This window comes from Salvia splendens, chromosome 21, assembly GCF_004379255.2.
Source record: "Salvia splendens isolate huo1 chromosome 21, SspV2, whole genome shotgun sequence".
Classification (NCBI taxonomy): Eukaryota; Viridiplantae; Streptophyta; class Magnoliopsida; order Lamiales; family Lamiaceae; genus Salvia; species Salvia splendens.
The window spans coordinates 26,953,947-26,969,730 of record NC_056052.1 but is presented as its reverse complement, the minus strand read 5'-3'; the positions used below and the strand labels follow the sequence as shown (position 1 = coordinate 26,969,730).

The 15,784-nt window shown below is 38.1% G+C and overlaps 2 protein-coding genes and 1 pseudogene across 3 annotated transcripts; 2 read left to right on the top strand and 1 right to left on the bottom strand.

Annotated features, from left to right (window-relative positions):
* The first annotated feature begins 2,793 nt into the window (after positions 1–2,793).
* LOC121784458 lies at positions 2,794–3,937 on the top strand (annotated as a pseudogene).
* A 5,541-nt stretch (positions 3,938–9,478) lies between these two features.
* On the top strand, positions 9,479–10,060 carry LOC121784457 (uncharacterized mitochondrial protein AtMg00810-like). The gene has a single exon (XM_042182593.1). The coding sequence runs from the start codon at positions 9,479–9,481 to the stop codon at positions 10,058–10,060; it is 582 nt and encodes a 193-aa protein (XP_042038527.1).
* Positions 10,061–10,423: 363 nt separating this feature from the next.
* Positions 10,424–14,142, bottom strand: LOC121784953 (probable polygalacturonase). 2 transcript variants are annotated; one of them, XM_042183238.1, is made up of 6 exons: positions 14,013–14,142; positions 13,222–13,792; positions 12,240–12,360; positions 11,998–12,172; positions 11,232–11,905; positions 10,424–10,790 (listed from the first exon to the last, which is right to left on the bottom strand). In XM_042183238.1, exons 2-6 carry the CDS (start codon positions 13,564–13,566, stop codon positions 10,765–10,767), a joined length of 1,341 nt encoding a protein of 446 aa, XP_042039172.1. In that variant the 5' UTR covers positions 13,567–13,792; positions 14,013–14,142; the 3' UTR covers positions 10,424–10,764. The 2 variants fall into 2 exon arrangements, with proteins under 2 accessions (XP_042039172.1, XP_042039173.1); XM_042183239.1 differs by having other exon boundaries at positions 10,424–10,787.
* Between the last annotated feature and the right edge of the window lie 1,642 nt (positions 14,143–15,784).

Below are 15,784 nucleotides of genomic sequence, written 5' to 3'. Positions count from 1 at the left end.
CATCGTTTAAATTAATAAATTGGGAGTATACAAGTGTAGAGTGTAGAGTATAGAAACTTTAATTGTGAGTGTTTTTATTTTATACTAGTCAATATCATTAAATTAATGAATTGTATAGCTAGTAGATATGTTACACGCTAGCTGTTACTTGTCCATAAAGTAAATACTACTATACTAGTAATAAAATTATAATGGATTTTATAGTGTATTTTAAGATTCGAAAATTATTACACCAATCTTAATTAAGAGTCTAAACGTGAGAATAATATGCTCAATAATAGGATAATGAATTTTATGGATACATATTCCACCTCACCTTATTCACCTATTTTATGTATAAGTCTAGAATATATCTAACACCCCTTACTCGGTTAGTTTTAACCGAATAAGTGATGTTACCTTTCGGTACGATCGATATACAAAACCTGTCTTTTTTTTTTTTGCAAACACTCAACATACAACACTATCATAAAAGTAAATAAACCTGATAACATAACTATTTACTACTATACATAACAAAATATTGATACCTTGCTTCGATAAATATTTACATCCCCATTAGCAAATGTAAGGTTACTAGTGTTGTATGTTGAGTGTTTGCAAAAAAAGGCAGGTTTTGTGTATCAATTGTACCGAGAGGTAACGCCACTTATTCGGTTAAAACTAACCGAGTAAGGGGTGTTACAATATATTTCTTGAATGATGTATAGGACATGAGAGGGAAAAAGGAGTAGAGAGTTTAGACAGGCAATTAATCGATATATTGTAGTATTTTATTAGTATATGATTCTTGTAAATCACCCATTATAAAAATGTGTTGCAATCAACTATACAAGGAATATATTAATCGATTCCTACTAGTATTAAATCTATTATAAGAATATTATTGTGATTATTCTTCTAATATTTTTCTATTCTAACACGTACGAATGTTTTAATTAATTGTTAAATGTTTGATAATGTGAACACGTACGAATTTCTTGCTGCTCTATTTATTTTTATTTAAGGTGTATTGGCAAGAACTAAAACGATAAAAGATCTTCTAAATAATTTACCACGAAATTATTACTATCCCACATCTACTATTTCTATATAGTTGTATTTGAATTAGGTTAAAATATTTAATTCAAAATAAACTAATAGTACGTAAATATTGATTAGATTGTGCCTCTTATATTTCGGAAAGATACGCAATAATCATACAATAAGATGCGGTGGAATATAGGAGTATTATGAAATACGTTCCCTTACCATGGAAATTCTTATTTTACTTATTTGTTCCATTACCATGGAAAATCTTGTTTTACTTATTTTAATTTCCATACATTCCAAAACGTTCCATTACCATAATGATACTTTTTCTGGTAGGATTTCGTGTCAATTTGTTTCCTTTAAACTTTTATTTTACAAATTAAGATTTCCAATACGTATTTTACTTATATTTATGTGCAATAATTTCGTTTCAATATACTTCCATTACCATAAATTGTACATACCTTCAATTATAAATACCCATGTAATGATATGTGAAAACATAAATTGTATATACCTTCAATTATAAATACCCATGTAATGATATATGAAAACATATTCAGTGAAATTGTTATTAGTTTACAAAACTCTAGACAATATGAAAATTCAGGGCATAGTGTCAGTAATTTTGGTTTTACAGTTAATATTAACTATTAATTCCACGATAGTGTTCAAGATTACTGATTTCGGAGAAAAACATAAACAAGACATCAATGAGGTAATTGTGATAATCAATTTTATAATTTACTAATATTTGATTTGTAGTTGTTATAATTAACTAAACTTTTTATTAAATATGTATATACCGTGGCGGACACAGTAAGAGGGGGTGAGGGGCTTAAAGCCCTCCCAAGAAGTTTTTTTATGTTTTTTTCTACTTCTAAAATTTTCAGAACTTTCGAAAGCTATCATAAGCCCCTGCCAAATCAATGTTGCTGAGGTCTAAATCTACAAAAGTTTAATGATAGGATGGACTGAACTGAATCTAAAATAAAAAGTTTCAGAGGAAATAAGTAATGGCTGACGTGCAGCGTGAAGAAGAAGACTCAATTTTATAAATTTAATATATTATTACTGTATTGAAACAAGTGATGAGCTGTCATCTCTTAAGAGATGCAGCTTCCCACTTATTATTGCTTTAAAAATGTGTATTTTGTGTTAAAGTTTCTTTTTAACCATAATTCATTTTCTTGATTACTTAGTTTTAGAAAATGGTTAATAAATTTTAAATTAAATAATTTCCTTCTTGACTAAAAATTTCTTTTTAATCATAATTCATTTTCTTCCCATATACTCGACGCAAATTTAATAACTGTTTACAAGTTTAATCTATAATTTCAATTGTTCTCTTTTATTCTTCTTTTTCCAATTCTATGCAAAAAAAAAATTTAATTTGTCATATTTAATTAATACGTCACTATTATATTAGTATTATATTGGAAATATGACAAAAGACATGCTATGCAATAAATTTGTAATTTAATATGATTCAAGATTCTCATTATTTTATAGATAATATATGGTACCATTTTGATTATGCATTAGACTAGTTTTATTTGTAAATATTAATGCATATCTTACATTATTTGTTATGGATGTTATTTTTCAGATAACACGGAGGTTTAAAATTTATACAGTTTAGGTTCATATGAGGGGTAATACACGATCATTTATGATTATAAACTAAAACGATCGAAAAAGTCATCTGTATTTGGTTGTCCGATTATGCATTAATTTTTTTTATCTCAACTCTCTATCTCTATGCATATAGTTCAGTCTCTACTAACAAAATTTTCTGCGTCCGCCACTGTGTATATACAGGCTTTGAGGAAAGCATGGAATGAGGCGATTAAATCAGCAAAGGCAACTCAAGTTTTGATCCCACCAGGGGATTGTAATTTGAGTCAAGCTTTATTGTCGAGGCTGAACAAGGCCCCGATGAATCTGGAGGTACAAGGCCACCTCAAAGCGTATCCGAACCTGGCCAAGATCCCCGAGAAGAAGAAGGGATGGATCGGCATTACTAACGTGGATCTCCTGACGATCTCGGGGGCGGCATCCTCGATTGGCAGGGTCGAGAAGCGTGGAAAAACAACGACTGCAAGACAAGACAAACGCCACATGTGAGAAGCCCCCAATCAACCTGTTCTTGAATGCCATCACCAACTCCATCATCCAAGATGTCACCACCAAGGACAGCAAGTTCTTCCACGTCAACTGCATCTCGAGCCGCAACGTCACCTTCCAGCGCTTCACAGTGTCCGCCCCGGGCGACAGCCCCAACACGGACGGCATCCACATCGCCCGGTCCAGCAACATAACAGTGATCGACTCCGTCATCAAGACAGGCGATGACTGCATCTCGATGGGGAACAATCTCACGGACATGGTCATCAGGAACGTGGCATGCGGGCCCGGGCACGGCATCAGCATCGGGAGCCTGGGGAAGTACGAGAAAGAGAAGGACGTGAAGGGGATAAGGGTGGAGGGGTGCAGCTTCAACAACACCACCAACGGGGTCAGGGTCAAGACGTTTCGGTCTTCCCCGGCCAATACCACGGTCTCGGATCTCCACTTCATCGACCTCACCATGGTCAATGCGGCCAACCCCATCATATTTGATCAGAATTACTGCCCAAACAAACAATGCCCCTCGGGTTTAAAAGGTTCCGTAAAGATCAGCGACGTTGAGATCAACAACGTCACGGGCACCAGCGCCACGCAGAATGTAATCACGTTCAACTGCAGCCAAGCCTGCCAACATCGGAACAATCAATCTCAAATACGAGGGAAGAAAGGGTTCGTCGGCTACTACATTTTGCCAAAACATCACGCCCAAATCCATCAACTTCACCAACCAGAATCCCCCCGTCTGCCCTTCCAAATCAGCCTTTTATTTACTTAGCCAAGTTTTTTACCAGGTTATGGATACTTATATGTAGCGCTTCATTCGACGAAGTGCGACATACTTTTGTTCTTCTGTTTTTGCGCATGTCAAATTAATTTGGAATTTTCTTTATCAGACTTTCCCTGCTTTAATTTTTGCATCAAATTTCTTTAAGATTAATATGCATTTTATGAAATAGCAATACTCCATTCTCCTTTACTGTTTTCTTAATTTAAAACAAGGTTCTGATAAAGAAACGAGCACAGAAAGTTAACCAATAACAAGCATAAAAATCAAATCAAATCAAATCTTAGCACCAAAAATATCAAACATTCTATGGTAATATAAATAATAAGGTTAAAATGGTTAAAATCAAAAAATATATTCTAGATCGATACATAAAATTTAGGTTCCCGTTCATATGAAGTTAACAAATCAAACCTAACCTTCAATGGAAACAAATTAATAAAGTTAAAACCAAATAATGTACTCCACTAACCTAACCTTCTAGGGTTTCAAGAATAATTTTTTAAACTTCTTAACTTTAGTTGACATTTAATAAAGTTAAAACCTAACCTTCTAGGGTTGCAAGAATAATTTTTTTTTAATAATTTCAATGCGCCCTATCCCTTCTATTTCTCCTCCTTCTACATTGACGGTATTTGTCGCCGCTCCAATTCCTTCGATCACCGTCGTCTTCATTTAAGAAATGTAATTTCATTGTTTCAAAGTTCAATGGAAATATTAAGTTCTGCAAGATAAAATCATTATTTATTTATTTATTTTGTGTCTAGATTTGTGGGTTGTAGGTGTAGGCTATAATGATTATTATTAAATACGTACTCCTATCATATATTTTCGTTTCTACCTTTAAATTATTAAATTATGGAGTATTAGTATGTTTTTTGATAAACGGTGAATAATTAATTTGAAATTATGAGATACTAGTAGAAGCTACAAATATTTTAGTCAAAAAAATTATTTTATCACTAATTTTATGTTATCTAATCGTGTAATTTTATACTCCGTTATGATTTATATCTTTATTCTTTTTGCATATATTTATTTACCATGGATATAAAATTATTAAGATTAAAAAATATGTCCCATATATATTATTACTTCCTCTGTCAACCAATAAATTTTCCATTTATATTTTATTATTTTTCGTAATAGACCTCATATTCCACTAATTTATCTAATTCATATTTATTACAAAACTAATACTATATAAAAGTAGGATAACTTCCACTAATCTTTTCAACCAACTTTCTAATATATTTCTTAAAATATGTACCGAGTTAAAACTCCTCTTGTATTATGGACGGAGGGAGTATTAAAAAAAATTTTGAACAAAAGCTCATAAAATCTCGCGCCGTCCCACAAGTGTGACAAATTTTATAGTATGGAGGGAGTAGTATATTTTCATGATCAAGCATGAAAAAAAGAATGAAATAGCTTCGGGAAACTAGTTGGAGATTGTCTTCCACACATAAAAAAAGTATGTGTGAATGTTTTTACGTGTGAAGAGAAGAAAATGAGAAGCCTAGGGACAGAAAATGTAACTCAAGATAGCTTGGACTAATATAGTATTGCTTCGATTACGTACCATAATACGCAGATTCAATATCCACAAATCCCACGTGTCGGTCAGCTCCCCTGCCCGCTCTCATCTCCCCCAGTCCACTCCGTTTCCAACCTGCCCGAACTGCCCGGACCCCCCTATATCACATCTCTCCCCACCCCAATCCATTCACAATCGACAAAAAAAAAAACATCACCATGGCAAAGTTCGCCGCCGCTCTCTTCTGCCTATTCACCGTCTCACTCGCCCGCCCCCCGCCGCGCCTCACCGCCGACTCCTCCGATCCCGCGCTCCGCCTCCCCAGCGAACCGATCAAAGCCGACGCCGAAACCGATCCCAACTTCGCCGTCGTCTCCGCCGTGCCGCTGACCGAGATCACGTTCCGCCCCGTCAACCGCCCCTGCCGCGGCCACCACTTCAAGCTCCACCCCGCGATGATGAGGAGGAGCGAGCCGATCCCCTTCGCCAACGACGTGATCGGCGAGAACAGCGACTTCGAGCAGCCGATCCCCACGCGGTGGACGAGGGTGCGCAACCACCACCTCCGCCAGCGCCACCGCCGCCGCGAGGACAGCGACAGTGAGGGGGAGGGGGACGACGAGAATCGGGCGGTGAAGAGAGCCGTGTTCAAGCGCTTCGATTACGACAGGTTCGATCGCGAGAAGAGGATGAAGAAATTGAGGCAGCGTTTGAGGATCGGAAATGAGAGGAAGGAAGAAGATGAGATGCCCGGTTTCGTCAAGGGCGTGCGCAAATTCTTGACCAATTATTTCTAGAAACTTCCAAGCATTAATCACCAATAATAATCTATGTCTGATATGTATGTCATGTTTCTTACACATTATATGTATCTCTATTAGTGTAATTCTAGTTGTTCGAGTATGATTAGTTACATTAGGCTTTAGAGCATGTAAATAAATTTACGTCCATTTCAGATGTGAAGGACCTGTTAAGAAAAAAAATGATGCCAGAACATAATCACAATTATACTCCTCAATTATACTCCAAGAATAGAATATGAAATTTGATATTTGATTGATACTATACCATAATTACACATGTATCAAACCCTATATAATAGGCGGTAATAAAAATCATCAAATTATTAAATACATTACTTCTCTATTCTTCAATTATGCCTAATATCTCATTCAAGATGGTATCAGAGCAGGGATGAGACTCAGAGTAGTTTCATCACTGTCTCGGACCAATCTCAAACCTTCCGGCCAAAATTCGGCAGACCCTGAAAAACAAAACCATGTCAGACAACGACGAACCACCAAAACCAACGGAAACAGAGCAATTCGCTCGAATGTTTGCCGAATTCATGCGTGTGAGTATCGCACAAAATCAGAACCAAATAACAAACCCCATAACTCCAGATCCAACACCATACAGAATCGATTCCTCGCCATTAGTTATTGCAGAGAAACTAAATGGCGACAACTATCTCCAATGGTCTATCCTTATGAAAGCAGCGATTGGCGAAAGGGGGTGATGTCTCACATCACTGGAGTCCCACCCCCCCGGCGAAAACCGACCAAGCTTTCGGAAGGTGGCAACAAGCTGATCATTGCGTATTCACATGGCTAACCTAAAATGTAGAACCAAGGCTGGTGAGTCGATTGACTCAATACCCAACAGCCAAGGACATATGGGTGAGCATCGAAGTCACATATGCCAGTGGGAGTGACAAGATCCAAGTATACGACCTGTATGCAAAGGCAATCACATTAAAGCAAAAGGAGCAACCACTGGAGGAAATCTGGACCAAACTAAACGATTTATGGATCTCCACAGATCGGAGGCATCCAAATCCGATGAAACACGCAGAAGACATAGACATATACAACACAGAGAAATAAGAGCATAGGCTATTCCAGCTATTAGTCGCCCTAAATAGAAAATGTGAAAACATCAAGAAGGAAATCCTGAGAACAGATCCACTTCCCTCAGCCGAGCGGCGTACGCCATTCTCCAGCGAGAAGATGTCCGATCGAGTGTCCTCCAGACGGAGGACTCTGGCACACAAGGGATCGGGGCAGGTCTGGCCGTGACCAATCAATGGTAGCATCGAAGCCATCCTCAACGGAGCGGCGGTGGGTGGAACAAACGGACCGAAGAGGACAAATCGAGACTTATATGCTCTCATTGTGGGAAGAAGAAACACAGCCGTGAGACAAGGGTTCAAATATTTTCTCCTCTTTATATATGATTGCACCCGTATGACCTGGGTCTACTTTATGAAATAGAAAAATTAAGTTTTTGAACATTTTAGTCACTTTCATGCACTAGTTCAAACCCAATTTCAGGAAAACATAAAGACCATTCGTTCAGACAATGGGGGGGGAGAATTTGTCAACTCAAAAATGAAAACTTTCTTCCACGATAAAGGTCTTGTCCACCAAACAACATGCACATACACCCCAGAACAAAATGGCGTATCAGAAAGGAAAAAACCGCACCCTCCTAGAAATGGCTAGAGCCATACTTATTGAGTCTAACACCCCCAGACACTTCTGGCCTGAAGCTGTTGCCGCATCTGTCTATTTGACAAACCGATTACCGTCTAGAACCCTTGACCTTCAAACACCCCTAAAAGTCCTCTCGACACTAGCCCACATACCATTACCTTTGACCTTACAGCCTCGAGTTTTCGGGTGCTCAGTCTTTGTATACATCCCGAAGCATGAGCGAAATAAACTAGCCCCCTGTGCTATAAAATGTGTCTTCGTGGGGTATGGGATCTCACAAAAGGGATATAGGTGCTTCGACCCTAAAACCAATCGCTTGTTCACCACCATGAACTGCGATTTACTTGAAAAGACTATTTCTTTAACCAACTTAGCGGTCAGGGGGGGAGTCATAGTGAACCACTAAGCCGGTTACTAGCCCAAAATAGCTCAGCCAGTCCATCGACTCAAGGCCTAATAGAAGAAGACGTTGAAGAAATACAGCCCGCACCAAACAGTGACACCATCCAAGAAGATCCCCTACTTGTATCCCTTGTAAGTGCTCTTCACACTTCTATTGATTTGGTGTGCGTTGGTGAAACTGACCCTGAGACAGATAATGAGGCTGAAGCAGTCTTACAAAGTGAGTCAGACATTTATGATCTATTGGAAGAACAGATCAGTGAAGAACTTGGAGGATACAAACTTCCACCAAGGGCCAATAGAGGAGTCCCATCGAAACGATATAGTCCCGACATCATCAGCAGGAAAGCCAAGTATTCTGTCATGAACCTGACTAAGGGACACCTCTCAGAGATAGCGCACGCATTCGAGGCCGCCCTATATGAAGAAGAGGAGATTCCGTGTACTGTGGAAGAAGCATGGAGACACAAACACTGGCGAGAGGCAATGCTGAAAGAAATGGGAGCCTTAGGAAGAAACGACACATGGGATAAATGCAAAATCCCCGACGGAAAGAAAGCAGTTGGATGTAAGTGGGTGTTCACTATCAAACGAAGGTCAGATGGATCTATAGAGAGATACAAAGCACGACTAGTCGCCAAGGGCTACACACAGACTTACGGAGTTGACTACGATGAGACTTTCTCACCAGTAGCAAAAATGAATACTATTCGGGTACTACTCTCAGATGCTGCAAATAGGGACTGGCCACTTCACCAATTTGATGTAACAAACGCATTTCTACATAGGGAACTAAAAAGAGAAGTATACATGGAAGCACCCCCAGGATTCTCGGAGAGATTTGAAAAAGCGGAAGGATGTCGTCTAAAGAAGGCCTTCTATAGACTTAAACAGTCTCCAAGGGTTTCGTTTGGGAGATTCAAAGAAGCCATGACCAAATATGGGTTTCGGCAAAGTCACTCAGATCACACTCTGTTCTTGAAGAAGCGAGAAGACAAAATCATGTGCTTGATCATCTATGTAGATGATATGATTATCACGTGAGATGATACAGAAGAAATAGAGAGACTAAAGGGAAGCTTATTCAAAGAGTTCGAAATGAAAAATTTGGGGAACCTCAAATACTTCTTGGGGATAGAAGTACTACGGTCCGAAGGAGGAATCTTCTTGAGACAGAAGAAGTACATCCTGGATATTCTAGTGGAGACAGGCTTAATTGATTGCAAACCCGCCGATACACCAATCCTAGTGAACCATGGGCTGCAGATCTCTGAGGAAGCTAAATTAGCAGATCAAGGCAAGTACCAGCGTCTGGTGGAGAAACTCATCTACCTCTCTCATACTAGACCAGACATTGCGTATGCAGTAGGAGTAGTGAGCCAATTCATGCATCGACCACAAAAAGATCACTTTGAAGCTGCTTTGAGGATCGTGCGGTATCTCAAAGGAACGGTCGAACATGGTATAATGTTCAGAAAGAATAAACACCGAGGAGTTTATGGATTCACCGATGCTAATTGGGCGAGTAATCCAATTGATCGGAAGTCGACTGCTGGGTACTTCACGTTTGTAGAAGGTAACCTAGTAACATGGAGGAGTAAGAAACAAAAAGTGGTAGCATTATCAAGCGCGGAAGCTGAATTCCGAGGGATAAGAAGTGGATTAATTGAGATCTTATGACTTAGAAGGCTGATGGATGAAATTGGGCTCACACAAAGCAAGAGTAAACTATACTGTGACAACAAGGCGGCAATCTGCATATCCGAGAATCCAGTACAGCATGATAGAACAAAGCATGTTGAAGTCGACAGACACTACATCAAAGAGAAATTGGAAAGTGGAGTAGTGAAGCTGCCATTCGTCCGGTCCGAAGAACAGTTAGCTGATATTCTCACCAGAGCCGTCAATTCCAGAAGCCTCATAAATATACTTGGCAAGTTGAGCTTTGGAGATCCCACCACTCAACTTGAGGGGGAGTGTTAAGAAAGGAAAAGATGCCAGAAGATAATCACAATTATACTCCTCAATTATACTCCAATAATATAATAGGAAATTTGATATTTGATTGATACTATACCATAATTACACATGTATCAAACCCTATATAATAGGGCATCTATGAAGTAATAAAAATCATCAAATTATCGAATACATTACTTCTCTATTCTTCAATTATGCCTAATATCCCATTCAAACCTTCCGGACCAATCTCCATGCTGTCTCGGACCAATCTCAAATTATCGAATACATTACTGTCTCGGACCAATCACAAACCTTCCGGACCAATCTCCATGCTTCTTCCACAGTACACGGAATCTCCTCTTCTTCATATAGGGCGGCCTCGAATGTGTGCGCCATCTCTAAGAGGTGTCCCTTAGTCAGGTTCACGACAGAATACTTGGCTTTCCTGCTGATGATTTCGGGCAATATCTTTATGTTTATTTGTAGAGTAAATTGTTAGAGAAATTATTAATTTTAGTCAATTTATGGTTTATTATGCTTATAACATGAATTTTGATATTTTTTTCTCAATTTTTTCAAGACAGATTTCGTTTTGTCCAGCAGAAAATTTCCATATGGATGAAACCTTCAATGAATTTTATCAATTTTTTTGGTGCATAACTTAGTCGACGTCAATTTGAAACACATGTACATCACATTAGCAATAAATTGTCGGATATATCAAAATTCTTGAATTTTGGTCAATTTGTCGTTATTTTTATGTTTGTTGACTGTGTGACTCATGAAAAATAAAAATTGCTATGACACAATAAAATTTAAAGTATTCTTACATAATACATACAAAATGACATCAAATCAGAGAGATTTTAGAAGGAAGCAGAGCACGCACCTATCTGCTGGCGGGAGGTGAGCTGAACGCACGGCGAGGGGCTAACTTGAACGGCGGCTCCGACTACATGAGAGCACTGCCATGGCCGCGCGCCACCAAGATGGATGTTGGAGAGGCAAATAGCAGTGAATGGTGCATTCCAAAGGCCGCGGATGAGACCGGGTTGCTGCACTCTTTCACCCCAAACGTTCTTGATCACCACATCCTTGAGAACTGGGAGGGCGTTCCGGTTGTAGTTCTCGTCCGGGTGGTCCCCCACGTCGCCCGATATCTTGATCCCCGTCCGGGCGTTCTCCATGTAGACGTTCAACACAGTTATGTTCCTCACGACCCCTCCCCTGCCGATGTTGGTCTTGAGGTGTATGCCGATTCCCATGTTGTAGAGAGTTATGTGCTCGGCTAGGACGCCCAGCACACCACCTGAGGTTTCGCTCCCAACTGCGATTCCAGCGAACGGGGAGGAGCCAGTTACTCTTCTGATGGTGATGCTGTGGCTGGGTCGACCAAATGCTATCCCGTATTCGTCCCACCCGCTCTTCACGGCCACTAGGTCGTCCCCGGTTGAGATGAAGGAGTCCTCGATGCATATGTTCGAGCTCGAGTCTGGATCGATTCCATCGGTGTTGGGAGAGTCAGCAGGTGCGAGAATCGTTACATATCGAATCACAACATGACTGTAAAGGGGAAAGAGGGAGTTCAAATTAAAAGGGAGTTTCATTCAAAATGTATAGGTTTTAACATAATGTGAGCAACCACCAACTATTACCTGCAGTAAACTGGGTGTATGTTCCAAAAGGGAGAGTTCTTGAAAATAACATTGGAAATGATAATGCCTCTTGAGTTCATGAACTCGATAAGGTTTGGTCGAGTAAACCCGAGAGTTCTTTGCCGCCACATGTCCCACCAGACGCCGCCTTGGCCATCGATTGTTCCATTTTCCCCTATCAAAAGGCCAACAGTCTGTTAGAACTGGTTGATTTATGGAACACAAGTTTCTCTCACACTAACCTGTGATTATCACATCATGTAGACCGTTGCCATGGATGAAGCTCATGTACCTTCCACCAGGCCGTTCTCTTCCTCTTCCGTAAGAGGGCAACGGCGCCACCAAGGGCCACTGGCCAACATCCTGAAATATTAAGCAACAAAAGAATCAAAGATGCAGAATTTTTTTTTAAAAAAAGGTCAAGAGTAAATGATACTATAAGAGAAGATCACAGCATATCCAGATACAGTACTTTGTCATAACATGTGAAGCAATTTACATTTTACAATTTCTATATATGATTAATGAAGTACAAATGTAGTCAAGAGAAGTTTTGAGATTTCTAATTATCAGCTCTTGTCCTCACAGAAGCAATTATTAATAATCACATATCCATCTGTAGCTACATACACATGACTCCATGTCATCATCTACACAGTCCATTGCATAATTTCTTAAAATCATGTGTCTGGCAAAAAACAGAATGCTGGTTTTTTCCACTATCATAGCTGGCAAACCATACTTTATTCAAAATACCTTCACATGCACTTAAGTCAGCCAGCTATCTCCATGGTCCACAAGAAACTTGGTTTCTCCTAAACCATGATTCATTACTACCTAAAATAAGAATTTTTAAACCTATCTGTCTCTTTCACCATAACTCTAGACACATCCCTACAGACCTACTGAACAAGATACATCACAATTAACATACCATAAGCTCACCATTCCAATTCTCATCACAAAATTTGCATTCAATCATGTTTATCATAAACAGAAACTACAGCATTCCTCAAATACAAATTCAGCTAGAGAATCAAGCAATGCATACTACACTTAAACATTGAAGGCTAGCTCAACCTACATTTCTCAAAGTAGCAATGCCAGACAAATCGAACCACCTAAAACTTCGATTCAAATACAATTACAAAGCAAGAGCAGAAGCATTCGAAAACGGCATAACGATGATTAAGTAAAGTATAATAGTGAAAAGAGCTTAAATACCGTAGTGGCTTTGATCACGGCGCCTCTAGCCAAGTAAAGAGTCATACGGCTAGTGAGATTAAACGGTCCAGTTAAAAATTCGCCGGGAGGAATGTAAAGCAGAGAGCCACCTCTCCTCCTCAAATGCTCAATTCTGTAAATTGCTTCTCTAAACGCTTTCGTGTTCAACGTCACCCCATCGCCCACGCCTCCAAAGTCCGTTATCGAAATCTTATCGTTCCGGTAACTCATCGGAACGATTCCGGAGCAAGTTGCCCAATCAGCATTCGCAAATTCCCCAAATATAATCGATAACAGTAGTAACGTTACAATACAAAACCAAATTGAACAATCGCAGCGATACATCTGACCTAATTCGATTCAATTTTCCAACGGAAAACAAAAGAAACAAACAAAAGGCAACAAGGAGGGAGTAGTTAAGCAGAGTATAGCTGAAAGAGTAGAAAACTTTTGATAATTTTTGCTGAGCAAAGCGCCGCAAAATGTAAACAGAGATCTGGAAATAATCCGAGGAGAAAACTCCAAACGCGAATCTTCTAGGATGATTGACGATGGATGCACATAGCAAAACCTGCAGTTCAACAAAAAATTAAAAAAAGTTGAGAAAACGAGAAATTAGAAGCTATCATATTATCAAATTGAGAAAATAACGGTTTCCAACCACGAACAGAGTTCTGGATTGCATCTGACGAAGAAAAGACACAGAAGGTAACAAAAAAAGCGAAGCTAAAAAGCACACACAGACAAAGCAGAATGTGACTGTGTGTTGTGTGTGCAAAGTGGAGAGCTACCTGAAGTGAGGAAAATGAGTCTGTCAACAAGCGCTTGTCTTTGCCGCGAAATGAGAGGGAGGGAACAGAGTGTTTTGAGGAGAAAGATTTTGAGCAGAAAATAGTGTTCACAATTATTTATATTGTTATTTACAAAATCAGAAATCGGAGACAAATTAACAAAAATTAACGGATATTTTTGGGGTTGATTGTGAAACATTTGGTGTTTCTTAAAAGTACAAAATATTCAATTATTCTCTAGAAATTAGAATTATCGTTTATCGACGTGGAATTATCAGGATTTAAATAAATTCTTTCAGTGGATTGTTATAAAATTCTAGAATAAATTGAAAGTAACAATTATGTGACGTCGCAAATTATGGGCGAAATTAATAAATAACAAAAGAAGATAATTAAGTACGGAGTACAATTTATTTCCAACTGATGGTCTGCATGCAAATATTTCAAAGTATAATAATAATTGGGAAAATACTACTAGTACTACATATTAATAAGTGCCTTAATAATTTAACAACTTGATTTTGAATTAAAAAGATTGTGTGGACTTGTCATATTAAAGTAGTATAGTAAAACCATCACTTGTAAAATGATAAATTAACTTTAGTCAAAATCTAAGAATCAATATAAGGTGTCATAGTATTAGTAGTAAATTGTCTCTCGCCAATAAAATCAAAATGCAAAGTTAATTTCTTCGTAAAATGATGGTGTATACGACACATGACTTGCATATATCCAAACTCATTCACTCAAAAAGCTCTAAAACCTAACACTTTGAAATTGCGTAAATTAAGAATTGCAAGAAAAACAAAAGAAATGCAGAGAAACCCAAATCCCAAAACAATAAAATTTAGATGTGTATTGAAATAAAGATGGCATGTGAGCTAATACAATACTAAGATAGCTAGCTAGTCTCCTTTTTTTGCATGTGCCTTCAACTTGTCGCATTATTGATTTATTGTTAATTATTAGCTTCATTTTAAATTTGTCGCTTATTTGTCCACCATTAATTATTGAGCCTCAATCAACTATATAGGATAAAGTTTTAGTAGCATAGTACAATGATAGAGTATTAAATGCGATCATTATTTCGGAATAGGGGATTATTGAGCTCGATGGTACCTCCAAAATTCTATGTCTCATTATTTGCATTAATAAATATGTGTACCCCAAATTTTGATTAATCAATCCGAATAATTTTTTACATAAAAATGCAAATTAGATATGAAAATTATATAGTAGTAGATTAGTTTGTTTGAATTAGTATTAAATTTTGTGTTTGTATGATAGAGTGTGATTAGATTTGATACGATATTGTGATTAGATTGATTGTTTGAATTATTAAATTTTGTGTTTGTATGATTGATTGTGGTGATCGTGCAGGTATGTTTGATAACATAGTGAAATAATAGTTGCTTTTATACGTTGGAATGGCAGCTTTATTAAAAGCTTAACAATATTAACAGAAGTGGGAAGAAGCCAATCCTTCTCTGTCCCTCCATCAACCTCTTTTTGAATAGTCATTCCTCACTAACTTGCATGCAATATTACTAATATTTTTCGTCGAATTCGAATCAGAACAAATCAACCATACAATTTGTCCATCAAGATCCGTTAAGACTGTGCAACTTTTATTTTTCTTAAATCTCATTTTTACAATTTGGCCTCAGCAATGCTCTTTATTTATAAAGGGCATACATGCTCTTTATTTGCATGAGAGACATTTTCCGCTAACCAACTACATGTACTAGTATACAGTACTCCTGGTAACATTT